General features: G+C 43.7%; 3 protein-coding genes across 3 annotated transcripts in view; all 3 read right to left on the bottom strand.

The window, feature by feature from the left end:
• LOC126564164 (G-protein-signaling modulator 2) overlaps positions 1-26,686 on the bottom strand; it is a 432,630-nt gene that overhangs the window by 17,534 nt on the left and 388,410 nt on the right. The gene's annotated exons all lie outside the window — the stretch shown is intronic.
• The window catches only part of LOC126564902 (cyclin-Y-like protein 1), a 326,841-nt gene that overhangs the window by 249,732 nt on the left and 50,423 nt on the right, over positions 1-26,686 (bottom strand). The gene's annotated exons all lie outside the window — the stretch shown is intronic.
• Positions 21,770-23,524, bottom strand: LOC126564407 (potassium/sodium hyperpolarization-activated cyclic nucleotide-gated channel 4-like). The gene has a single exon (XM_050221446.1). The coding sequence runs from the start codon at positions 23,522-23,524 to the stop codon at positions 21,770-21,772; it is 1,755 nt and encodes a 584-aa protein (XP_050077403.1).

Below are 26,686 nucleotides of genomic sequence, written 5' to 3'. Positions count from 1 at the left end.
CTCCGTTGGTATCGATATTATTAGCTAGCAATATGTGCCAAACCCGCTGCCAATTCATCGTAAAGAAGGCTTTCTGAACACATCAGATGTATAGTTAAGTTCTTCACGAATATGATTACTGTAAAAACTACTTGGGAGGCAATTATTTAATTCAAATTAACCTACAAACACGTCGAAACATAACAAAATGTCTCAAAAAACTTGTCACCGCTCATCGTTGACGTTTGTAATGTTTCCAATCAGTTCTTTCTCTCGCGCGTTTCCATCCTTCCACGCCTGCCAGCCATGTGTTCGAGTTTGTTGATTTGAAATCATTTTCGTCTACATGTCTAACAAAAAAAGGTAAAAAGAAACTGATTTTCTCATGCCTTTTTGCCACAAAGCGCCAACGATCTGCCAACCTTGCAACATCTGTACGTTGGCACCGAGCTATTGCCGTGCCAAACAAATTGGCTTCAAACAGAGCTGTCAAACTGATGCTGAAAGCGTTCGTTACGGCGAAGCAAAAGGGAAAAATGCGGTAGAAAATTAGAATTTGTGAGTAACCAGCTCTCGGTACCTGGGATACTCTGCCTGTTCTGGGTCATACTAACGCACGATACGTTACTGGCGTGTTAGCGTGCATTTTTCATACGCTGATAAACAAATCGAGCCGATGCTGGACAGCCATTTCCCCAGGACCGGACGTCAGCGAACGTCGTGTAATAAGCAACCGATTCATTTGCCGGCGAAGGTTAAGGGAACATACACACCCGGAGCTGAAACGGCGAAAAAAAAAGTCGTAGTCGATTAGTCGTAGCTCAACATTTCGAGTAACCGGTAAATAAACAATTTGTTCATCCACACAGCTTTAAAAAGCTGCCCCGACGCCAACATGCCAACCACATTGCGTACCGGTCATTGCCAAATCGGTATGCTCGGTTGTGTCGGCAGCAAATGCCGAATTTCTTTGCCTCTTCCAGCACGGGTGTGTTGGGGATTTCATTTTGTGTTGGTTTACTGACAAGTTGGAACAACACATTTCCCGCTTTGCTATTGTCCCTGCGCTATTCCTAATGTAACATGCCCGCGAGATTAGCTCCCTTAAGCGAAATCTTTGTTAATGTTGCCACAGCCACAGAAGGGCCATTCGTTATGAATCGCTCATACCGCCAGGTCCGAGAGTTACTTCAGTGCACCAGAAATCGTGTATCATCCTCATAAGGGTCGTACCCGAGAAAGTCTTCTCCTACTGTTCCATCGGGACAGTTACCTCAGTAAGATTCGTGACACTACACAAGCGTGTTCTTACAGTTTCCGTTTTCGTGCTCACAAAGAACCTAACTACCCTATCTTAGTTTGGTTATTAGCGGAGGATCTAATATGCTTAAGAAACACGCTAGGCATTTGAAATTCTATTCCCATCTCTGCAGACCGACACGATTTCTCAAGCCCCGCCCGCCCTCTGAGCTCATTACCGATCATCTCTATGCGGACAGTATTTGTAAACTCGAGACAGCATGCGTCCGATTGCGAAACAGTTCCCACCGACGCCGTCCGATCGTGGCAGAGACGCCGACAAACCTAGCCATTGACCACCTCCATCTAGAGGGAACAGATGGTGTGGTTTTAAACAAACAGCCCTTTGGGCAAAGGCATGATCTATCATCAGCTTCACCAAACCGCTCCGGAATGTGCGTACACCGGACATAGTGTAGCCTAACCGTGGTAGAAATTGTCTATTCATTCCTCTTTTTCTTTCGTTCCTTTCCCTACACCAACTGCACACAAAAACCCTACCTTCGATCTCGCTTACCACACGCCACAGATTCGGTGCCGCTTTCCGACCCGATTGACTGTCCGCTTAGCTATACGGACACCCCGTATGATGCTACTATCCCTTCACCGAGCGAAGTTTGTCAACCAATCAAGGCCTCTAATGCGCAGCTTTCCTCATTCCACTCGCTTACCGCGAACGCTGGGAGGGTTGATTTGCAATCCTACCGAACCGTCCGCCAACGCCACACGTTCGGTAGGTTGACATTAGCCAGGCACACCTGTGCACACTAATGGCCATTTCAAGGTGATCCACGTCGGAACAGGTGAATTTATCCATACCAACAGTTACAGCGCACTGCAACGCCACCGATTGCACCATTAACACCTTCTGAGTGTCCACGGGAAGACACTAAACGATTCGCAGTACACGCACCCTGCTTCCGTGCACATTCTTCGTTAGATGGCGCTTCATTGCATCTAAAGGGAAGGATATTAGCCGGTCCGGGCTGATCACTCCCTTACAAAGAAACCACGGTCATCGTAGTACATGGATCGGACAATTATCTGCCAGATAATTTGATGATAGTTGCCACTAACCAAACAAGGTCCGTAACACAATTCTGCATAGTGGTACACGGCGAAGAATGCCCAAAAGTGGCATTTGAGCCGACGAGAAAAAGCGCCAATGTGCAGTTAGGCGGAAAATTTTCGTCTCGCTATGGGTCCAGGGAAATGAAACGTTTTGCTCGAAGGGTTTTTGACGACACGGTGTGCGGTAAAAGACTTTGCCGTCTGGAGTGGGTACACCATAGGGACCACGGTTAAAGGGAAAGCTTATATAGTCCCCTGCGGATGGATGGAGCGATGAAACGGGTGTACTAAACATAGGTATTATGTCATGTTCACAAACGTGTTCAGCGGCTTTGCTCGCTTGGCGGCGTTTCTCCCGAAAACGGTCATCATGAATAATGGGAACCGATTACAGCGGTTTTGCTGAATTTAGACAGATTGTTGCACACCAGCCAGCTGTCTAGAAGCGATTTTTATTTAAAAATACTCGATGTCATCAGTGGTAGGTTGTTTTGCCGCTGCATTAAGCCTATGACACACCGGGGACGGAAGGCTCCTTCGAGAAAGCCCGTCATAACTTAAAAAGTACATCCATATTCACTTATCTCGGCTGGTGTATCTCGTCAAACAGGTTGAAATGGTTTATCGCCAAAAAATCACTCCATTTTGCATACATTTTTATTGTTCCTTCGAGCGCATGCAACCACGCACAAAGCCCCAGGCCCGGTTCGTTTGTCTTGTGTCTATGTGTGTGCTGATCTGCGTTTCTATATGGTCAGGATGAATATTAATCGATCAGTCGGAATGGTCGACGGTGACGACATTACCAAACTCGGTATGCCCGCGTACGCCCCGCAAGTTGACTTCAATTAACGATCGCGTGTAGGAAGCGTTAGAACGAGCGTATATTCTACCCGTGTGGCTCTAGCCTATGCCGACCGGGATAAGGAGCATCGGCGACCCATATTAGGCCCGCCGCTGGGAGCTTTTTGTGGGACACCATTTAGCCGAGAGATCCCTTTTTTGGGGCTGAGCCATAGTCCAAGTCCTGAGGGTTTCCTCCCGGGTGTACCATACTCCAACATCGACAGCAGCTGACGGGCGCCAGATCAAGGTGTTCTCCTGGCAAACCGGTGAAACGATATCGATTAATCAGCCCACATTATGGCATTGTGCGGTGCCACGAGCCCTGGATACTTAGAATCGTAACCCACCTACGATCGATCGTAGACAAAGCCGGGGTAGCAAACAAAGCGAAACATACAACAGCATCAATGTAAAAAAAAAAGCTGCTCACCCAAACGGGCCCAACGGATGCCGTGGGTTGATGAATCAAGTTCAACGGGTGGTGCTTTTATGAATGAATTTCAAGTTGTTTTTTTTTTTTACTTTCGCGCTAGTGTGTAAGTAGCAAGTGTGAGCCCGCCCGTGCTACCTGTCTGTCCACGCAGTTCTTGAATGAATTTGCGTTTGGCATTTGAAACGAGTTTTGCCGTGAGCGACAGCTGTGCGCGGGAGAGATGACTTTAATGACTGGAGCTAGCGAACGGCCGCGGGCGTTAGCCGGTGAGGTCCTTCTGGTCCGCGATCGAAAGGAAGTGCGTAGGAATGTGATCGTATTATGTATTAGTAAAGTTAATTTGACGAGCTTGCGTCAGAAAGCGGGAGGAGAAGTGATTAGAAATAATGTAATTACCAGAGAGGAGCGATCAAGCGTTGATTGTTGTTTATGAATAATTATCCACTGAGGGAAAACATTGAAACCATGTCAAAAAATTGACGAGAGACGAGATAACTTCATAATACATTATATCCTTTAAAAGAAGGCATAAGAATTAGCAACTGCTATAAGAAACTACTACTGACTAATTTGGTCTGCTCCTTGATGCCTTACAAATACTCGAGTGTCTTTCCCCATGGACGTTCCTTCCTAATAGGATCGTTTCGGTCATGGTAAAATTAAATTTAAACATCGCTGCTAACCGATTACCTCATTCAGTAGCGTCTTTCTAAATTCCAATCGCTTCGAATGTCTTGGGGATGCAATCGCTTCTGTATTATCAGAGAAACTATTCACTCTTGCAAGAAGTCTTGTACCACGCAAACACAAAAAAAAGCGAAACCATCATGACATCAGAAGACACATCCACTCGTTATCCCTTATCAGTTATGGTGGTGCAGATGTTGCCAGTGTCGTCCGGATGATTTTTTTCTAGCGGCGAAGTCGTCACTGGCACATTAAAAGAATCTTCCTTGACAAGCAGCAAGCCCTGCCCGGTGATATAATTGACCGAAAAAGGGGACGCTGAGATCATCGTCGTATGATGAACCACAGCGAGCTGTGATGAGGATTCGTGTACCCTCTTGCTTGGTGTGAGATTACGTGATAGTTATAAAATTTAATCGTTTTTGTCGTATGCCATTCAGAAGGGATGTGTTTACAGCAGTTGAATGAAAAATTTCATCACAGATGGACAGTAATTTCTGTAATGGTTATTTAGAGAGAATGGCTAATAAAATTTTAATTAATTTACCATACACTTTTCCCGCTCTTACACGCCATATTTTACTACACCGTCTTTATGTGCGCTTAGCATCATCCACTCATAGCAGCAATCAACTGTGGCGGTTGCAGAAAACCGATCAAGATTAAGCATTGCCATTCCACTATGTCAGTTCGTGTAGCCTGTCCGATCCGCTTTATGCTTCCCATACACACCGACAAGCAAAGTGCATTCCGCGCTGCAAGTGCAACCGAAGCGTACGCCATCAATGCGCCGGGGTGCGATCGCTTTCGGTTCGGCTCCAGAATGGGGTCAGTTTTCCCACATTCCTTTACCCCTTTTTTGGCTGACATTTCGCACGATCGGTCGAACGGCGCTGACGACGCAATGGATCATATTTTCCCGGCCGTCAATCATTCTGCTCGGGTGCTGCTTTTTCCACAGCCAATTTTCCAATCATTTTTATCGTGTTCGCGCCCGATCGTGCAAACGGGTGATCGAGCATTGTGTGAGTTAGACTGTGCTGACAGTCGGTGCTTTCAAGAGCCGTAAAGTATGGTGATATATCACGTGTTTGAGTGTGTGTGTTTATTGTTTGCGTCTTTGAGCAGAGGGATCTCATTTAAGGGCACGAATTAATAGGACCAATCATAGTTCGCTTCAAATGTCAATTGTTTGTGTGAAACATTGCATCCCGATCTACTCATCCATCAGCCGTTGAACGATGGTTATCATCATCAGGCAAGACTTCGATTGATATAACATCTATTTAGCTATTCCTAATGACATCCCTGGAGCTACCAGTGGCATAAACCGGGATGAATATCATCAAATCGTTCACATTCGCATCAACTTCTTCCGCTTATTAGCCTCTTTTCTTGTTCATCTGCAGTAGCAATCACACTGTGCTTAGAAGTGGGTAAAATTTTGTAATAAAACTGTGTCTGCATCTCGCACTGGCAATGCAAATGCATCCGTGGGATTTCCCTCCCGGCTGAGAGGATGGGCAGTAAAGATGAAAAACATATGTTCACCACATTCAGGGTAATGGTAGAGTTGGTTTCACTGCCGAGGTATTGGCATACATTATCAAGCGTACGGGTCTTTTCTGGCCTTTAGAAGAAAACTGTGTACAGCAACATGCACTGCCTTATTTTATTGCCCTTCAGTTCTTGCATATGGTGTAGGACAAGAGAATATAAGAAGCATTCCGATTTCTTTAAAGAAAATAATTGTTTTCTTTCCTATTTTTTTCATTTTACCCCTCCATTTGCATATTTGTCAGTTAAATAATTATTTATAAGTCAGTCAATTTTGAAAAATGCACTTAAACGAATGCAAAAAAGTAGACATCCCCGAATAAACTCTCAATAAACTGGTGTGACCCGGATCCAGTTGCAACATTGCGGTCTTGCACGGTCGATTTCGAGCGTCATCGGACCAACTTTTGCTCGCACCCACATGTGCCCGGTGGACTACTTTGTGTCCATTCGGTAAACATGACCGTCTTGCGACACGCACGTGTGGGTGCACCGAGCGAGTATGCGTATGAAGACATTTTTAAAAGCGTTTTTAATGCGTCCCAAAATGTTTTCACTGACCTAGGATCAATCAGGTCGGCGGTCGGTAAAATCCATCCCCAAAGTGAGTCATTTCACGCCTTCACTTCCTTTCAGTGTATGAAACCATCGCAGCAGTTCCATATTGATCTCCACATTTTGCTCCATTTTCGTTTGCAACAATTGTTTCACCCGTTTCGATTGCCAGTTGCCTTAAGGAGAGCGGCAATTAAGATAAATTGTCTGGCTATCTTATTACCGGGAATTAATCTTTAAACCGCCAACAATTCACCAGGCCATCACCACTTGGTGGAGTTTTTTTTTTAAGGAGGAATCTTCACAAACACTGTGGGTGGGACGCTGCATTCGTCGGGCTGTGTCCATACGCGGGAAGCGTACTTTAATACTTTTGTTTGAAAATGGCATTTTACGTTCGTTGCTCAGTGGTTTGCTCACACACACTCACGGAGGATCACGGCTTTTTGGGCGATGATTTATGCTTTTGGAAGCAGTTTAAACTGCAATTCGAGACCCTGGTAACCTTCACGCTAATCTTCACGATTGCCCGAGCGAGATAACACTGACCACAAAGGGGTGCGGTTGCCGAAAGTGTTTAGAATGAAGGAGGCACGATTAAATCAACGATTGATCACAACGCTCGACGAATGTTTCGCAAAAGTTCATGGTGCGGTGAAGAAATTTTACTACTCATATGCAACAATAGCAATAAATTCGTAAAGATCACATTTCCGAACACCCAAGGAAAAACGGCTCCGCTCCACACACGCTCCACACACGCTCCACACTTTATAACTTAATTCTTCGTCACAAAATTGATTTGCCACATCGAACCGGCTATTGATATTCTTAATAGCGTTTTGTTCCGGTTATAATTCGTTTACTTGCCACCCGAACGGGTAACAATCAATATTCATTTGCAATAGCCAAAGCCAAAGCCTGGGATTTCGTAACCTTTTCGTCCTACGATCGTCCACCCATATTAACTGCCCGGCGATCTCTCACGTTGCCGCCATAAATGGGAATGCTCTAGACAGATCAGGGAAACCGGTCGCCATGAATCATAATGCGTCGTCCTATACGGGGCCGTACTGCCGCTGCTGACAGCTGATTTGATTCTAATATCTTGCTCGTTAAACTTTTTGATCGCTTAAAGCAGCAGCAGCCCGTTGTTAGTTGGAGTTGACAATTTGTTTCTTTACCAAACGGAATGTTATCGCGGCGAAAGATCGTGTGACAGTGATCGTTTCATTACAATGTGTTGTGCATGCCGTAACCGAGTTTGGCCTGCTGTAACGTTTTATTGATGCATTAAAACGATTGGATATTATGGTATTATGGTGTTTTGTAAAAAATGTTGATTTCAGATGGCAATGAAAATTAATGACCCGCTGTGTACACTAAAGCAAAATTCTGCATAAATATTGCCACCTTTACCAAGCGTCCTACCAAAAATACGCTGGGACCAAAGCGTTGATTGTCGTAAATATAAGTGTTCGATTTTTTTCAATTCTTACTGAACCTCCAATAGGGAACTCTTCAAGAACTCCTTAGGACACTGCGAAATTCATCTAGGACTTCCTTCTATAGCCATAAAGCCATTCATTTTACATTCACGTAACAATTAAGAGCAGCCAGAATTTTTAAATGGTAGTCTCTACAAGACGTTTTCGCTTCTCCCTTGAAGTGAGGTTATATTTTAAAATTTAAAGCAGTTTTTAACCACTCATCAGGATGTATCTAATTATTTCCCTCTTTTTTGCGTAGGGATAAAGTTCATAAGAGGATTCACCGTAAAATTGGTGGATTGTTAGGACACAGAGCCAACAAATGAATAAAATGTGCAAATCAGTCTGCATATATTACTGAACAGACGCGTGTTTGTCGGTTTCACTGAGCTTCACGATAATCAGAAGATCAGCAACGAATGAAAGTGAATCTGATAAAATTGATGGTACCGACATGTCTCAATAGTGTGTGCGTTGCGTACTGAGCAGGTATTTAATGCGTACGAGCGAAGTAAACGAATCACACTGTGAGAAACCGAGTACCATAAGGAACTAGCAATAATACCTCCATGTTCCTGTGTATCTAAGTTTGTGAAATATTTTTAAAAGTATCTCAGAAACCATAACAAACTTAATGAAAAATGACACTGATTGTGACCGGAATTCCTATTCCCACACCAACTATCAACACCACCCAACAATGACCGACCCAACCGAGGGATAAAAGTGCAACACTCTCATGAGGAGCTTTATGCGGGCACGGTCTCGTACGCATCGCGGTGGTCGTTGTGCGAATTAACGTACAGCTCACCCACCCTGTGGAATGCACAAATTGAAGCATTCCAACTGTTCCAACAGACAGCCAACCGCCGATGGAAGGTTGGCCACTTCACATGCGCCTCCAAGACGATCTCATGCTGCTTCGCCAACCTCCGTTTTTGGCTTGCCCGGCATGTAATTGACGTGTAATTCGTGGGACCAAAGTGGCAATAGGGAGAGTGTGCACGGAAACGGGAGTTAGTGGTGGTGGTGGTGGTGATCAAAAGTAAAAGCTGCATAAATTGCACCGCGACGCTTTATGACCGATTCGCCACTACAGATGACGCCAGCAAGATATGCTATTTAAATCAAGTGACGGAGTGTATGAGTGTATGCGCGGGAAGGGGATGGACTTTTTGTTCCCGCACTCCACACGTCGGATGCTTCCGCAGCCATCCTAGCAACACTGGTAAATCATTGTGTTGCTGGTGGCCCATTTCGCGCCACCGGCTGACTCTTGGTGGCGCTTGCATTGCAAACGTGAGGAGGACCACTAAGAAGGGGATAGTTTTGCAGCTACATAGACGACAATAGGGGTTCACTTTCTTGTGTGAATGTGGTTCGTGTTTAGAGGATTACTGTCCTAGCTTAAGCTGGCGGCCCTGATTTGCATGGCATTGCAGTTGCAACGGAGACGTGTTGACTACAATTTAATGCACGAATTAGAAGAAAACGGTGAGATGTAACGCTGGGTTAAAACGGTCAGAACAAAGAACAAGAAAACATTTAGAGGAAAAGTAAAATATTCATTAAATTTCTTCTTTGTTAAAAATGTTTTGTGCCTTTACTACAGTGACCTGTTGATCTGAATTATTTGATTCTAAATTGCTTTAATATTATGTTTTGTAAGCATGATTTTCCTTTATTTTCTTGGTTTTTGACCATTTCTCTTGCATTTTAACCTTTGAACATATCTAATTTTGATGATCTTTTACTTATCCTAAAATTATTTTTATTAGAATTTTGGGCTAAAGAGTAATAAATGCCCTCAAGTTGTACGGGATTCATCTCATGCAAGCTTGGGTGAAATATCACGGTAGATTGTGACCATTACGCGTAGGACATAAAAATATTATTTAAATAAATCATTATTAAAATGAGGAAAGTTATTCGAAATTATTGTTAAGTGTCGCAAAAGTTAGCTTATGTATAAGACTAATTTATAAAAACATATCACTAACTTATTTCGTCATTTAAACGGGAAAGTGCATATTGTAATTGAAATAATTCTGTAGTGAGTCATATTCATATTGAATTTAAATGGCTCAATATTCGGAAAAAAATAATATATAAACATTATTTGAGTAGAAAGTTGAATGACTTACTAAAACTTTATTAAAACTAGTTAAAATAATATTTTTTTGGATTTTAAAAACCAATAGCTTTAATATTTTTAATATGTCCTACTCAGCCATGTTCACAAACGACTGTGGAGCTTGCATGTGAGTTTGCTGCGTGCAATTTGAGGGCCTATATTACTCTTGAGCCGAATTTTGTAGTAAATTGCTTAAGTAAACAACATTTTCACTTAATTTTAACTGAATTAATAACCTATTTGATGTAATTGATTAACTAACATTTACGAAAATGATCAAGCTAAACAAAACGATTAATTTTGAAAGTTTTTTCTGTAATTTTGAAGTTTGAAGATTTTTTTCTTGTCAATTGATTTTTGGTGATTCTGAGGTGTTGTCGGAGAGCAATATTGTTCACCGTGGGGTAGTTCTTACAATAAGCTGATATCACATTCTTTCCCAGTGCATGTTCTTTACCATCCGTTTGTAACTCACCGTTACCCAAGAACACATGTGCCAACATTGAGCGATTCTTGCACGATCGCCAGTCCCAACCACTTTTGCACTCGATCGTCAATAAGCCGGCAAAGTGAAAAAGTTAATATCCCATTTTAAAGCATGAAATTTCCCTCCAATTTAAGCGGAAACCGCTTTTGAAATGATCACCTCTGGCATCAATCCTCGAGTGACTTTTGATTGGTATCCGATCCATTACTCATAGACGTACCATTCGTGTTCATGGGTGACGTGTATAAGGGCCCATGCTTGTGGGTGTGATTGTATTAGCACAACACACTCCCGCCACAACCATCCCACCGCGAACCCCCAGCAGCATAACATACGCAAACAGGTAAATGACGCCGAACTTGGCAGGGCTTACGATCGATAGATTAGTAGGTCTACCAGGGGACAAAGCGTCACCCAATCGTGCAGCTTCCTAGCTGGCCTAGCTTGCTCCGTCGTCGATGAACACGCTAAGCCCGTGTACAAACAGTGCACTCCAAAAGCTTATTAATCTTTTCCAATCCTTGAGACGCGACAATATCTGTGCTTCGTCGAAAACCCCAAATTCGAGTCCGCTGGGAGATGTCACAGTAAGCAAGACGTCAAACAAGTCGCGCTTGTACAAACAGAGTGAACCGCGCGCGTACGCCTGGTGCGTGAGCGCCTGCCTGAATGGGTATTCCTCATTAGGAATTCAAATCAACGCAACGTTTTTTTTTGCCTTTCGATTTTCTGTTTTCTTTCCACCGATCGGTTGTTCCTCACATTATTGCGGCCTTTGCGGGGTGTTGGAGTGATTCTGTCCCGGAGCTGGAACTGTCATCGACAATCGACGACGATTGCGTTTGCTCACTTTTTTTGTTTGTTTTGTTTTTTTTTGGGTTTATTTTCATCTTTTTACTTGCCTCCGATTTTGGTTCCTAAAAAAAACTTTCAACCTCAAACATTCGTTGCATAAATGGCGGAGCGATATTGTGCGATCAAGGAAGGTAAAACTTGATCTTTGGCAGCATCCTCTCTCAACCCGTCTAATGGATCATTTCAGCATTTGCTTTTCACACCAAGCATTTATGAATTTGCATCCACGTTGTGGTGTGTGTATTGGTGACACTGTTTAAGGCTATTCTAATGAAATGTCTCCATTTTAAACAAAAAATAAACCCATGAGATGGAAAGGATTTTTTTTAGAAGGAAGCAGCGCCAGAACGTCCGTTTTTGTCGTCTCCCAGTAAGGAACTCCGGAATAACTTGTGGTGTAGGAAGTAGCTTCATACCCTGAACTGGTTGAGCTCATTTGGCGTATTTCGCCTCATCGACAGATAATCATGACATCATCGCACAGTAAACAGGCAAAACGCTTGTTACGGCTCGATTTGGGTGTTTCGTTTCGTTCGTTTTGGAGGAGTCGGCAAATGGTGAGAAAGAAAGGCAACGTCGAGGTTTGTTGATGATGGTTTAAAATGACACAAATTATATTCTGCCCAAACACAACGTTCGAAGACTTCACTTTATCGCGGATGGATGGTTTGGCAAATAGTTTTTTGGAATGATTATAAGATGTCTCAACGATTATTAAGGAAGCGATGTGACTAGAGAGAACCATAAAATTATTTCATCAATTGACAGTAGAAAACATTTCTAGACATCACATCAATGCCCATGAAACCTTCCAATGTGCCAACCAATACGATCTTGAAGTTGGTGTTGAAAAATTATCTTAAATGAGATCGAACGATTGCACTTGAAGCGCACACGATTCATAAACACTAACACCACCCTCGAAAAGCTGACGCTAGCGGAGGGAACTGAACCGTGCCGGTTGCCCGATCGATGCTCGATCTAATTTTGGAACGCTGTACTGTCGCTGTTGGAAGCCAGATCTTCGAGTCGGGAGGTACTCTTTGGCTTGTAGAGTTGATTCAGCACATACATACTGTTGATAAATTTTAGACTATGAAACTAAGGCATGCAAGCTTGATCTTTTGGATATGACTTGCTTTGTACGATCACACTGAAATGATCATTAAAATCTCCAAAGTTCTGACTGTGCATATTCTCCAAAATTGTGACTCCCATTTACTGACTCGATGACTTGAAGCAGCCAGCACTGCAGCAACCCCATTCCAGCTAGAAATGAGTGTGCATCTTTGCGTTTTCAAAATAAATCACCATTGGCGCCCACCTCGCTGCGCCCCGTCATCATCCGCAAGAAAGCGAAGATTTCTAGCCAAGCATCTTCGCATTCATTAACGCTGCGGCGGGATGTTTTGGGAAGCGTACGATCCTGAGGATGCTACTACCGGTGATGATGCTGATGATGATGAACTGGCCCATCCTAAATGGCGTAATTGAAATGCGCGCAATGCATCTGCAACCATATGGACGAAGTACGGATCCACGCGTTACGCATGGCCCCGTGTTTATGTAGATGCTTCCCGTCATCTGACACCGTACAAAAACAGCTTCCGACCGGGCAGCAGCCGCCCATTTTGCGGTAGAATGTTTGAAAAATGGAATGAAAATAGAGGTTTAAAAAACACACAACACAAATAAAAGAATAAAACGAGCGCTGTTCAAAGGTAACGGGGGTGTGGGTTTGGGGAGAAATTGCATAACGATCCGTTTCCTGCCACACGTAATATTTGCCAAGCTTATTAATTATTTTATGTGCATGTTTCGGGGTTCGTTCTGTGCTCTCTAGCGCACGGGCGCACGTTGTTCGTCGACCTAGGATCGAATGTAAACCATATCGTAAATAACATTTTATGGTGTTCCAGTAAATGAGAAAATGGAGGTAAGCATCGAGGTAAGACGTTGGAGGTGGAATGTTGAATGTTAATATACGTTCTGTAAACATTGTCAAATGAATTTACAGTCTGTTAGAATATCATTTCGAGCCGAAGTGCTGCCATAAACCTTTTGCTAGATTGGATCTCATTTGCATGCTTCATGCAGTCAAGTTTGTGGAGTTATAGTTGCTAAGATCTGCTGGGTTTGTCAGTTCTATTATCTTGACCACTAGAGCATGCTGCAATCCATGGTTTATCCATCAAGACTCTTCATTCTTGAAAAATTATATAAAAATAATAATTTCCACCACAATCATCTTGATATCTCTCTGTACTCGGGACGTACTCCAAACACGCTAGCAATCTCACCGATCGCGGGATGCTGTTCCTGACGTTCTTCACCGATACCACCGCACCAAACCTGTGCCGTCCCACTGGGAGGTAGCAGCCTGCGTTGGTAAGGGGCAACGGAAGGACGATGGAAAAAAACATATCGTCCCAGCGAAGAAATGATACATCCAGCCGAATCGTACCACGCCGTTGTCGCGGCACAGCCAATGTATGCGTTGTATTTGGGATATTTTTAGCATTGCACCACACATTTTCAGCGCCAACCGACTCCAATGGAACCGAAAAGCATAAACAGAAGTCAAACGAAACGAAAAGTAATGTGTGCCTAACCGATGAAGAAGGGATGCTGCTCACAGAAGAAAACGGTTCCACACACGCACACACACAGCCGGAAAAAAGGCAACCGCGTGTCTGTGCTGAGCAGCAGCACCAGAAATGAGATGTTTACGCGACCGTATACCGAAAGTGAGGAAAGTTAAAGATCTACCGAACAACCGTTCCATGCCGTGAAGCGATCGCCGCCCGGAGCGATCGCAACAATTCAACATACGTTTTTCATTCCGTTGCGGATAGTAATCCCTTTTCCAGAGACCTGCCGGTGGGTTGGTGTTGGTGTGCCACAATGTTTTCTTTTCTACCTCTTGATCGTACCCGTTCCCTCACCCTCAAGCACCCTCCCATCCCGTCATCCCCCAAAAAAGCACCACATAAATCGGTACGGGATTGTGTTATTAATCGAGATCTTCTTTCCGTCCTTGCTGTGCACACCACCACACAACTGCTGGTGACGCGATATTGCGTAGGTAAGCGCGAGAACTGGAACTGGGAATTAATTACCCTCAGGCGTAAGAAAGCAAGCAAACAGGATCAAGCAGGGAAAGATTCACTTGTCCCATTGGATTCACGGACCCTTTTCTTCAGGTGTTTCGGAACGGTGTGGGAAAAACCGAAAGGTCAGTCAATGTATGCATGTAATGGTGCGGAAGACTGAATGCGTGTGTGTGTGTGTGTGTGTGTGTGTGTGTGTGTGTGTGTGTGTGTGTGGATTTTTTTTTATTACTCCACAACGATGTGAGAATCAAATTTAAAGATCCACACATCGGGAGAAAGGGACGCCAATTCCATTTTCCACCATGCTACGTAAACTCTTTGTTAGGGGTCCTTTGCCCTTCGAAGTGTAGTGGTAGTGTTCGGTTCGGTCTCAGGTGAATTCGGACCGTATTTTTAACACGCATCAAAGCGTTGTCCTATTTTCCCATCCGAACAGCCAAAGGGCTGGGGAAAAGTCCTGGCGAGTTGTGTAGCGTTGGCAGGAATAAAACATTTCTTTATGTTAAAGAAGGATTGTGTTGAGGTTTGGTTCGCTTATTTAGAGATATAGCTAATAGAAATTTATACTCTTCAAAGTAAAATTAATTAAGCCAAATCGCTTGACAATACAGCGAAGAGCCGTTATCCTCAAAAATGGCTTATTATATCCAAATCAGTTAGCAAAAAGTTGCTCAAAACTGTGAAATCTTATTGAGCTTATTAAAACAAAGTTTTAAGGATATATTGTTTAAAAATAATAAATCTATCGTTTGATAAGTGTATGATAAAAAATCATAAATAATTACAAGTTAAAAAGTAACAATGGTAAGTATTACTAGTTAATTACAATAATTACAAGTTTACATCAAATAAGAACACTTACGGTGTTGAACATACGGCACAGTATAAATAAACTTAAACTTAAGAAAAATCATATAAGATAAAACAAAATAAAAAGTAAAGAAATATTAAAATAAAATAAAAAATAATTATTTAATAATGAAAAATCAAAGCATCAAAGCTAATATGAGACAGTATAAAGACAAGTTTAAAATGTACTTAAAAATAGAAACAAACTGAATTAAAAATAGAAAGAAACTGCTTTCGATTCTCATATTTGGTAAAATTATTTCAAAATATGTTACAAGCGTAAGATGCATCCCAACTTTATATCGCAATTTCGGGTTTTTTTAGTTATTAGCAAATAATTTTAATAGATTAAAAAGGGGTAAAACAAGCATTTTGAAAAGGTTCACAGAATACAACAGAATATTTTAACTAACAATACTAACTTATGTATAGCTTTGCTACCCCTAATTAAAGTGAAAAAATGCAAAGAAAAGTATCTTAAAAATATAAGAATAATTTTAAAAAATTTAAATTCGATGAATGGTCGTAATTTATTGTCTGGCTTGCCGTTTGGCTTTTGTTTCCATCAGAAAAGGAAAGAAGATAATTGAATTCAATATTCATGTTAGATTAATTTAGTGATAAATGAACAACTAAATGAATTGTTGATATCTGCAACATAACTTAGCTTTTACGCTTTCACAACGTTAAGTGGTCTTATTTATTTGTCCATCGATGTAATAAGTTAGAAAATAAACGGTTCTATATTACCTCTTTGATATTTCTAATGCAATTTCTGGACTCAAAACTTTACAGCACTATTGCTTTTCAAACCTTGAAAATAAATTAATAATAAATTTATTATCACTGCCATCACATGGTCTTGGCAATACGGTTCAAGCCTTTATACTTAACATAAATAAATAAATTAAATATTAAAAATATAAAAGCACAATCTGATTATCGATTCACAACTTGGATGTGATCCATAATTCTCCCTTTTTGCTAATCTCAAATTCCATTGTGAGCAAATTAGCACAATATTTAAAATCACTGTTTGATTACGATTGATACGATGGATATTTGAAAACATTCAAAGCAGTGTTATGCTAAAAATTCTCTTTGCAATTTTGTTCAAAAAAATAAATGTCACTTAAAAACCTTTTTCTCAATGCTGTACACTTATTCATACGGTTTTGAAAATATTTATCTTTATCTGAAAATAACAAATGTTTCACCTCTCGTAGCACCATTGATTGACGGCAGGCAACTTACAGCGCGATGGGTGTAGGGTAAAGCATAGATAAACTATGTCACGGCCCTGGATGCTGGCCGTTTCCGTACTCCTTAAGAAAAAAAAAGGCCAACCCATTCCCGCGGGGCCGCGTTTGGGAGGGGGGTGTGCGCGATAACTAATGTGTTGTTTATTGTTTTGCCTTTTCTCTTCCACCCTCAACCCACACAACGGTTTTCTTTGGCTCTGTGCGAGAAGCTGCGTCCAGCGAGTTTCGGGGCATACGGGGTTAGAACTAAGCTTCCAGCAGGAGGGAACAGTGTTTTTGTTTTGTTTGCGAGTGATTTTAGGTCTTTTTTCGTGCGCGGGCCGGTTTCACCTTCGTTACATATTTTATGCACATTTTATACCGCGCGCTTGATTGGCTTTGTTCGGCTGAATGGAGCAATCGACCGGCGGTAAAGTGTGGGCCATTCGTGTTGTGGGTGAGTGGGAGTCCACGTGTGTGTGTGTGTGTGTGTGTGTGTGTAGGCTCATATGTTCGCCGATCCATGTTGGGCCATTTGCGTACGGCTTACGTTTTGGGTGTGGGTGTCATGGACCGAAGAATTGTTTCGGGGTCGGGTTTTTGTTTCGTTACTGTTATTCTGTTGTCCAATTCCACGCCCGCGTCCCGACCAGGTTTCCCATCGTTGGCTCATTTATTTACACATGGGCGAATCGAGCGACAAAAATAAAGCGACTCGACGCGCGAGCAGCTTTAGGAACGTCGAAAGTGCATCCATGCATCAATCCGCCATTGCGGCGCAACGTGAGGGCATGCGTACCGCGGACTTGGAATCACTTTCCGAATCACAATCACATTGCGTTCGGTGAATGCCTATGCCTACGGTGACATTCCGATAGGAAGTGCAGAGAGTGGAGCGCATCCGTCACGCAGTTCCGTACCGAATTTGGATTGCGATCGGTCCGCGGAACGCTCCCATCCGGATTCCGGTCAGCGGTTGCGTGTGTTTGCTTTGTGTTTTATTTAAATTTTCCTAATAGGCGTTTCCTCGATGGCGTTTCGCGTGTCCCGTTCTCTGTCCGTACCCTGAAGCCCAAAGGGAACAGACGATAGCTCAGCATCGAAAGTTTTATGTTACCGTCGTACGGAACCATTAGTTTGATCGCGTAGCTGTTGCTGTGATTGGGATTAACCCATCAATGTTAATATGTTTTTACAAAAAAATGGTGAAAAATATGTCCTTAAACCCTGCTACGAATTGAAAATTATGACCCGCATCATATGTATTCTTGGTGAACCATTTTGATCTTGATTTAATCTTAAATTATGCAAGTCTGGCTCTCAATACCAGGTACAATCCATCAGAAATTAATCATATAAATAACAGCTACAAAATACGGCATAATACCGCGTCAACTTAGTGCGCCATTCCCAACCAAGGGTTACCGATGGAAACTCACGCACCGGACGGATTGTATGCAAAATAAGTCACAACTCCGAATCGAAGGCTCAATCGTAGGTATGTGAGTGAGCGAGCGAGCGAGCCGGAGATGATTGGTTTCGCGGGAGAATATCCGCCGAAGGCATACACACCAGCATTACTCCGCACCATCTGTTTGCCATTTGTTCTGGAACGGGCAGTTCCGGAATTTGCCCACCGGCTATCTTGCCACTCTCGGTAGCTCTAGTGAGAAAACGCATGGTTAGCATCGTTTCCGGACCACTTGCAACCATCCAGCAGTTCCAGGAGCGAAGAAACGATCCACCAGGCGTCGGATTGCACATCGCAACAGCTGATGTTGCGCGGGTTGAACGTTGCTTCTCAACCGGTGCTCGGTGTAAACGATGTGGGGGACGGATCCACTTCCTTGGTCATCTAAATTGTGCGAGCGCTGGTGGGATGTTTGTAGCCTTGTTCCATCGCGGCTTCGTGTTTGATGTTCATTTGCGATGATGCGGCCCACTGCTGCACATAGACCCACTTGCAACCGGACCCATTACGCTGAAGGGAGCGTACGGGCTAATTGAAATGCAAATGATCGTACCCAGCTTTTGAGCCCAGCTGCACGTTACCGATCGGTTGCGAATAGGTTTTGTTTGTTGTCGCCACGAATTACTAGGCCGCTGGCGACGCCAAGTGGCTCCATGACCTTTCGGTGATAGTGATTTGAGGGCGAACGAAGATGAAATGAGGTCGTTACGGGGCTAAATGAATATGTAATGTTGCATAGTTGCTTGAATGTACGTTGCCTGATCGAAAAAGTAGTCTTTTTTTTAAACAAAAGTCTCTAGGAACCTTGGAAAAGTCATCCAGATACTGGATTCCAGGAACCAGAAGATATAAAAAGGCAAAAACTGCAAATTCTCCCAATCACATTAATTAACTTCAATATTGATGGCAATAGCCAGGATATTTGAAGCTCTATTTCATCCATCCGAGACACGTGACCCTCATCCAATTGCTGCTGCTGGTACACACACTCCTCTCTAAATATTCGTCCTTAGCCAATTGATTTTTCACTCCGATGCCTCTCTCCTACCCGCATCGTTTCACACATTTCTGGTCCCATTTTTACACATTATTATTTGTTGCCTCACGGCTACTTTGTAACACGGCAAAAACGCCTTCACGTTCGTACTTGAGTGCAAGCATTTCAGACACACACACCCATGACACCGTGCCAAACAGACCGCCAGAACGACGCATCCCTGAAAAGGGATTTGTTGCGACCCACATTGAGAGCCGGCCTGTTTTGCTTTTGGTTCGCGCTGAAGAAAATCCCCTCTGGAAAAGTGCTCACTCGCCGGCATTGCGATGCGGGTGACTGAGGGAAAAGAGCGAAGAATGGGGTAAAGGGGAAGAAGGAAGGGAGTTGTTTTTATGCTACCGAGTTATTTTTGTGCCCATAATTCCCCCACTGAATGCGCAGACGGCCCTCCCGGATGCGCGCATCGCATATCGGGTTTTTATTCGTTCCACCCTAGCACTATTTTCACGCTGTTTGTTCGTCGACGGTAGTCTAGACCGGTGCCGTGATGTTTAGCAGAGAAAAGTGAGACTCACGTCAACGTGTAGTGCGTTGGAGTGATAGGGAAATATTACGGATGCGAAATGTGAGTCACAGTATGGTAGGTCATACCAGCGTAACTTTGCTAATCATTTGAACAACACAAGATAAATTTATTTGATACATTGTCAGGGTCCTACAGTACTAAAGGACCCTAATCGAGGGAGTTCAAAACCATCCGACATAGGCTGGATCCCATATTTTCTATCACCGAATCCTTCCGATATGTCGGCCTAAGTGCTACAAGGTTTCAACCTCCTGATGAAATCCAAATGGCCATCCACACTTCCAAGAGTTTGCATGCGCCCTTTTGCCACGTTCTTACACCGGGTTCAACGGTCAGCGGAGGTCATCGACGATCGCGGAAGCTGTCGAAACGCGCTCGACGCGTGCTCTGGAAATTGCGCGCGCCGTCGAGAAAAACTTTAATCAACCCATCGGCTGAAAGAACATCATCCGCCTTTGGCCCTATCTCAAGTGGATACAAAAACTCTCGACTCTTCTCTGGAAGTCTGGAGGTAGCAACAGCGGCAAGATTGTGCAAAACCAAAAGTGCGTAGCGGGCTCTGGGTGTAGCAGACGCACTCTCTCTCACACACACACACACACTTGTACACATAGGTTTTGTGCCCTTTAGTTCTTTGGGCCGCCTTGGTGCCGTTATGCTTGAATACTGGTTTCGATAAATCTTTTCAAAACGTACGCCATCCACTTGATGCGGTGTTGGGTGCGGTATTTTGATACGAAAGAAAGGTATCATCGTGCAACACTACACGATATTCATGTTTCGCACGAAAGTGTGTGTTTTTATATTTTGTTTCTTATTGCAAGGAAAGCCTGCCAGCAAGTACACGCACCTCTTTATAAGGTCAGGCGAATAGCAAGGCGAAAGAGGCGACAAGCGAGTGTATCGACTGATCGGCAAGCCCACCACTCATCGGAAACCTGATCCTCTCGAAAGCTCATCATGTTTACCGGCGATGACTTTGAAAACCGGGAGGGGTATGTACACTCTTACCTTGGGCTTACAATCAAAACAATCTTTTATATAGTTGTGCGCGTACAGAGTACTTGGACAAACCGGGGCAACATAATCGGATGATCAGGGAGATGGACCGAAACTGAGCGATCAAGAACCAAGGAAAGGAACGAAAAAAACATTACACTCTCCACAGTACAGCCCTAGGGATTAAGTTATGGGCGCCTCTGGTCGGGGTATGCTGCAATGCCAGATATCCGTGTCGGCAATCTGGAACCGAGAAGTGTTCTGGTATCATCTCTTTCTGAGCATCCAGAGACTCCAGCAAGAGAGCAACTACCAGCCGAAAAAAAAACGACAACTACACCAAAGGAATGTTGTTTGCAGTCGCAAACGCATCCCAACCGACCCGTCGCGAGATCGCACCAGACGTGAACCGATCGTTGAAAGAAATGCGGAAAAGAAAGTTCCTGGCGGGAAAGATGCCGGGGAAGAACGGCGAAGGGGAAAAATGGAAACACATTTCTCGGAGAAGCAACGGACAACAACAACAAAACTGAGCATCATCCCCTCGAAGACAAGAAGCAGAACGTCAGAATTATGTTTGACTTCTTGCCTTCGACCTACCCTTCTGTAGAACGGGCTCACGAACCGTCCCGTTTGGTTGGAAGCCCACCAATACAGCCACAGCAGCTGTAGAAGCATAAAATATTGAAGAACCCCTTTTTCGATGCGCAACATGTTTTTCTCCCACAAAAAAAAGGCGGTGGGGGAGGGAGGAGAGTGTATGGGTAATATGTTGAGTCTTTTCGCTTTTTCACGCATCCCACAGCTAGGGGTGTTGTTTGGTCGATGACTTAAGCTATGCTGGTATGCGTGCTACGTGGGAAGAGCCGCTAACAACGAACCAGAGATCGTGAGCAGTCGTGAGAGTGGGCAGCATCAGCCAGAGAGCGACTGAGTCAGCGTGATTTAGGGTGAGGATCGAGAGCCAATATAACGTCTCACTTATGCTTGAGCGTCCGCTACAAATGGAGAAACAGAACGGAAAATGTGGTTGCCAAACAGTTCAGTTTAAAATGTTTTTATTTAGTAAAACTAATATTGAGGAAAAGATTTTAAAAGAGACAAAAAATATTACTAAAGATCACTGCAGGAATGCTTCGATAAACTTTTTGCCATACATCTTATCTTTCTTCTTTTTCATCACAGACAATCGCTGCTCGGCCTGCTTCCGGATCCGGTTCAACAGATAGGCATGCGGTTTAATAACGTTCTGGAAATCTTCATGCGACAAACGATAGATTTCACACGCTTCCAGTGCAATCACATTAGCCGTCCGCTGCTGATTTCGCTTGATAAGGGATATCTCACCAAAGTACGCACCATCCGTTAGGTGGCCCAGCTCCTTTCCATTCAACGCATAAACTGCTACCGTTCCCATTGCCAGAAAGTACATCGAATCACCGTAACTGCCGGCCGCAATAATCACATCGTCCTGCAGATAAATCTCCAGCTGCAAACAGTTCACAATGTCCGTCAGTATGAAGTAGGGAAGATTCTTGAACAAATCTACACTCGCCACAAGATGGCGGCAGGTTTCCATCCGTATGCTGCTTCGTAAATTCTTCGGAAACAACCCCATGATCATTTCCTCATCGAAGTACCGGGTGCGGAAACGTGTTGCAAAGTTATTTCGTAGCTTCTTCTGCAGCGGCCCGCTGAGGTGTTTGTTGTGCGCGAACGCTTTCAGATTGGCCATAAATTTGTCGTACTGATCGGTGGCCATTTCGGGCGAATCGAAAAACCGGCACAGTACGACGGGCACGTAATTGAACCACAGCCAGCCCAGAAACATTACCAGCATCATGATCCAATGGTACACGAAATGTTGCTCGATGTCCTTCTTTTCGCTCGCTGCCATACCGACCCGCAGCGTTACCATCATGCTCCGGAAGTATCGGTAGGTTGTAGAGGCATTGCTTTCTACATCGCTTACTCGAAGTCGTACGAAAGGATTGGCAACGTGCTGTAATACGGCCGAAACGTTCGGATGCTGCAGTTGCATTCGCATCACTGATAGCAGCTCTTCCTCGTCGAAGGTTCGAGTGGATGGTTTCGCTTGCAGTAGAATCGGTATAATGTACCCGAGACAGGTGGTCCAGTGCAGTACGAACAGTGTGTTCATAATGACCTGTACAATGCGCGTTTTGCTTTCGGGCATTTGCAGTGATCTTGCGATCACCCGAAAGTATCTATTGCTATCCCGGAACCGGGCAATGTGGCACAGATACAGGAACAACACAAATACAAGACAACTTTCCGCTCCTGCTTCATAGATTAACTCATCAAACACCTCTAGCAGTAGTATGTACGGCAAAAATAGTAACAGATCGTACATCAACCGAAACGGTCGCAAACGGTTGAAGAAGATCTTGCCAGGCTCGAGAACAATTTCGTTCGTTTCGAAAACCACAAATCCGGTACAGAACGTTATCCCGAATTCTACCACCAGGATCAGGCAAAGGAACAGATCGATGTACTCCACCAGATGGCGGGTGGGATGTGAATCGAAAGCCAGAAAACTAAATGCAAACGGTAGCAGCGTAAGATGAAGGTTCATCACGATGAAAACAATCACATCGCTCGACATTCGCAGCAAGCTGAACGGATGGACTATGAAGGAAGGATACGATCGCAAAAGGCGCTCGTTTTCCTTGATGATCTGGTACGAACTCTTTAGGTGTTTTTCCGTCGAAGGGTGGCGTTCCGAGGCAAGTCGTAGCTTTTGCAGGGCACGTAAAAATTTCATACGCCTCGGAAGGGCACGATCTTCCGCTTGTGAAATGCGTGTCTCTTCGATGGTGCAGATGTGCCGGGTTTCTTTCACTCTTTGCCTCATTTTTCGGTAGGGTTCGGTGTAAGGTTTACGACGGAATAGTGCGTGTTTTAATTCCAAACAAATTTCATACTGATCAAAAAGTTTTTAGCTTTCTTCTGTCAAGGATTGCTTTAATTTCCATCAAAAATTTCAAAGCAAAATAAAATAATTTTTTGGTGAAATCTTCTTCTTCTTGGCTTAACGACCTACTAGGTAACGCCGGCCAACGAGATTTGCTAGATACACCACGTAGTTGGATAGTAAATTCTTACTACGGGGGAAAGGTCCAGATGGGATTTGAATCCCAGTCTTGCCGTTTGAAAACCGTCGTCTTTGTCGCTTCACCATCGCGCGGTGACATAGAGCTACTAATGTGCCATCAAACAACTGACAACCAATTCTTGCAGTTTGGCAACACTGCATGACTCATCGCGCGGGAGCGGAATTCTTCTACTCTGAATTGTTGATTCTTTTGCTCTATCGGAATGTTACGGTGCGGTGAAATTTTATGATGCAAAACAAAGAGGCAACATGAATGGATAAGTAAAAAGAGAGCAAAACCTGACATTCTCAGGCGTGCTCAGTTTTTGTGTGGGTGCGTTTGAATGCGTATATATGTGTGAGTAGTAGCAGGTAGAAGAAGAGCAGCAAAAAGAGTACCAACACGTTTGATTTCCCTATCATTCTCACATGACAAGCAATACAAGGTACGGTTAAGCATGCTGTTGAGGCTCAGCTAAACAATTTCTTCCCGATCAGTGTGTGCGTGTGAGGGGAGCAAATCGTGCAACGAGAGAGTGAGAGAGAGTAATCGCTTGGAATGAGGCCACGCGATGAGCATTAGCACTCTGGGATATAGCTGAAATTATTTACTAAGTGTTCCTTCATGTAATTGATATCCCAAGCAATAGAGGTAAAAAAAGTTACTAAAAACTATCTAATTGAATAAATTACAATAAATACCAAATTTTTCAACAAGATTACATACCCATACACCTTAAAATTTAAACGAAAAATAATCTTTTGCCCAGCAAACCTCCCACATCCCGCACACTGTACGTATGCGAGAGCGCACTTAGAGCGAGATGGAGCAGCGCGTCGCTCTTTTGCACGGAAAAAAGGAGCCAAACGCTCAAATGCAGCCGTAAGCCCTTAACGCACACTCGCCTGCGCTTATTTCAAACTGAACCTTACGCTGAGTCGGTTGTCCGTACGTGTGCGGTCGGGAGTTCTTTTTTTTTGCGGCTTGTGTGCAGCAACTTGACAAATAATTTGTTAAATAGGTAAACTTAAGTGGCTTACTGTGTGGTGCCCTGCGCTTAAGCTTAAGCCGAAGAAAAGTGATCGTGATCGCGCGTGACGTGTGCGACTTAACTTCTACTGTGTTACGATCCATTTTTGGAAAAAAAAAACCGTCGCTCTCTCTCTCCCTCTCTCTCGCGTACGCAACGTAGTGAAGCGTCAGCATTGATGTGATTGTATAGCGTTCATCTTTAAGCCAACAAAACAAGTGAAAAGAACTGTGTGTGACGACGTTTTTTTTTTCTTTTCTTCCTGACACACTTTTGTGCGTGAGACCCACGATCAGAGCCAAGTGCGTCTTCGCGTAGTAAGAAAGTCAGTTTTATTTTTCGAAGTAGAAAAAGTGATCATTTTCGCTGCTTGTAGAGTGTGTGAGTGTAAAACGGTAGCAGGGTGGTTTAACGCAAAGGAGGCTTAAATAATACTAATAAAAAGTTAAACATTTCCAACAGTCGGAGAGAGAGAAGGAGAGAGGGAGAAAAGTAGAGCGAGCGTGCTGCTCGGCGGATGAAGAAACTGGTTCGGTGGAAACGGGAATTGTGTGTTTGTTCCGTGATTCGTGAAAATTTATTGCAGCGCGCGCGGTGTTTTCTTTTTGGTTTTACGCGGTACCCTGTTTTCCAAGAACTTTTCCAGGGCCCGCGAGCACTCGCCCGCATACACTCACACGATCTTGTATGAGTTTATGGAAGGAAGTGTAGAATCGATGTACTTTCCATTGTGATATTGTTGTCCCCCTGTGTGTGCGCGAGTGTGCAGGGTACAACAAAACAATGCAGTATCAGCCTGTTGTTGCTTTTAGTCTCTGTTCGGGAGAGGGAGGGGGGGGGGGGTGGTTAATGATGAAAGGGTTCTCCGCGTGTGGTAGAAACAAACACGATTAGGGAGAAAATTCCTATGCTGCGTGTGTTTTGTTGCGCGTGCTAGTGATTCTCGAGCGAGTCAGCCATTAGGCGGCACTGTATGTGTGTTTGTGTAGGAGTTTTTTGCGCATACCGCTAGACTTCAGCTTAGCGCCTGTGTAGCGATCACTAGCGGCGGAGCATCATTTGGCGAGCTGTTGCTGTGGAGAGGATGTTTCCATTGGACTTCAACTGACTAAAAGTTTCAATGCATTTTTTTTATCCACGCAAACTGTTTCAATTTTCATATCTTTTGTATGTTTTTTTTTTTGCTCGCTTATTTTGATTCATTTTTCTGCTGACTCGCCGAATTTTAATTCAGCGGCTGGGCTGTCTTAAGCAAACAACGAAATCGTCACGCACACTTCTGCCTTTGCCAATTTTTTTCCTTAATTTTGAACCACGTTTGCGTGTATCAAGGCATTTGTTTTATGACATCTCTTGATCGTCATTTTAAGTGTTTTGTTTTGCCATCCACAACAAAAAAGCACCCTCCAAAAGACGATTGCAATTGATGAAATTTTCGGTAGAAATCTGATGCATTTACTGCACATAATATCGACATTAGTGGCCACGCGAAACAATCGCACGGCGCTGTGGAAGAAAGCAAAAATAGTGGTTGATAGTGTGGATTAATGAAAAGGAAAACTGGACGACAATAATCGACGCCAAATTGTACTCTCTTCTCAACCGCGTACGATCGATTGGTACGATCGCTCCTAAGCAAACGTGAACTTGAAGTTTAAAATCGTTGACACAACTCGCGATCGTTTAGTAGTTACAAGTGCTGGTTAAATTTGGAATTGTCCTTTTTTGTGTGTATGTGTGTGCGAATGCTCTATTTTCTTTCCCACCCCTTTTTTTTCAAGGTTTAAAAGTGCGTTCATCAAGGGTCACACAGTGCAAGAGTGAGTGTAATTTTATTGTTGGGCTAACAAAACGCCCCCTAGTACAGCAACCCGATTGGTGTTAACTAATC

This window comes from Anopheles maculipalpis, chromosome 3RL (assembly GCF_943734695.1).
Source record: "Anopheles maculipalpis chromosome 3RL, idAnoMacuDA_375_x, whole genome shotgun sequence".
Classification (NCBI taxonomy): domain Eukaryota; kingdom Metazoa; phylum Arthropoda; class Insecta; order Diptera; family Culicidae; genus Anopheles; species Anopheles maculipalpis.
The sequence above is the reverse complement of the archived record's forward strand: the minus strand, read 5'-3'. Positions and strand labels throughout refer to the sequence as shown.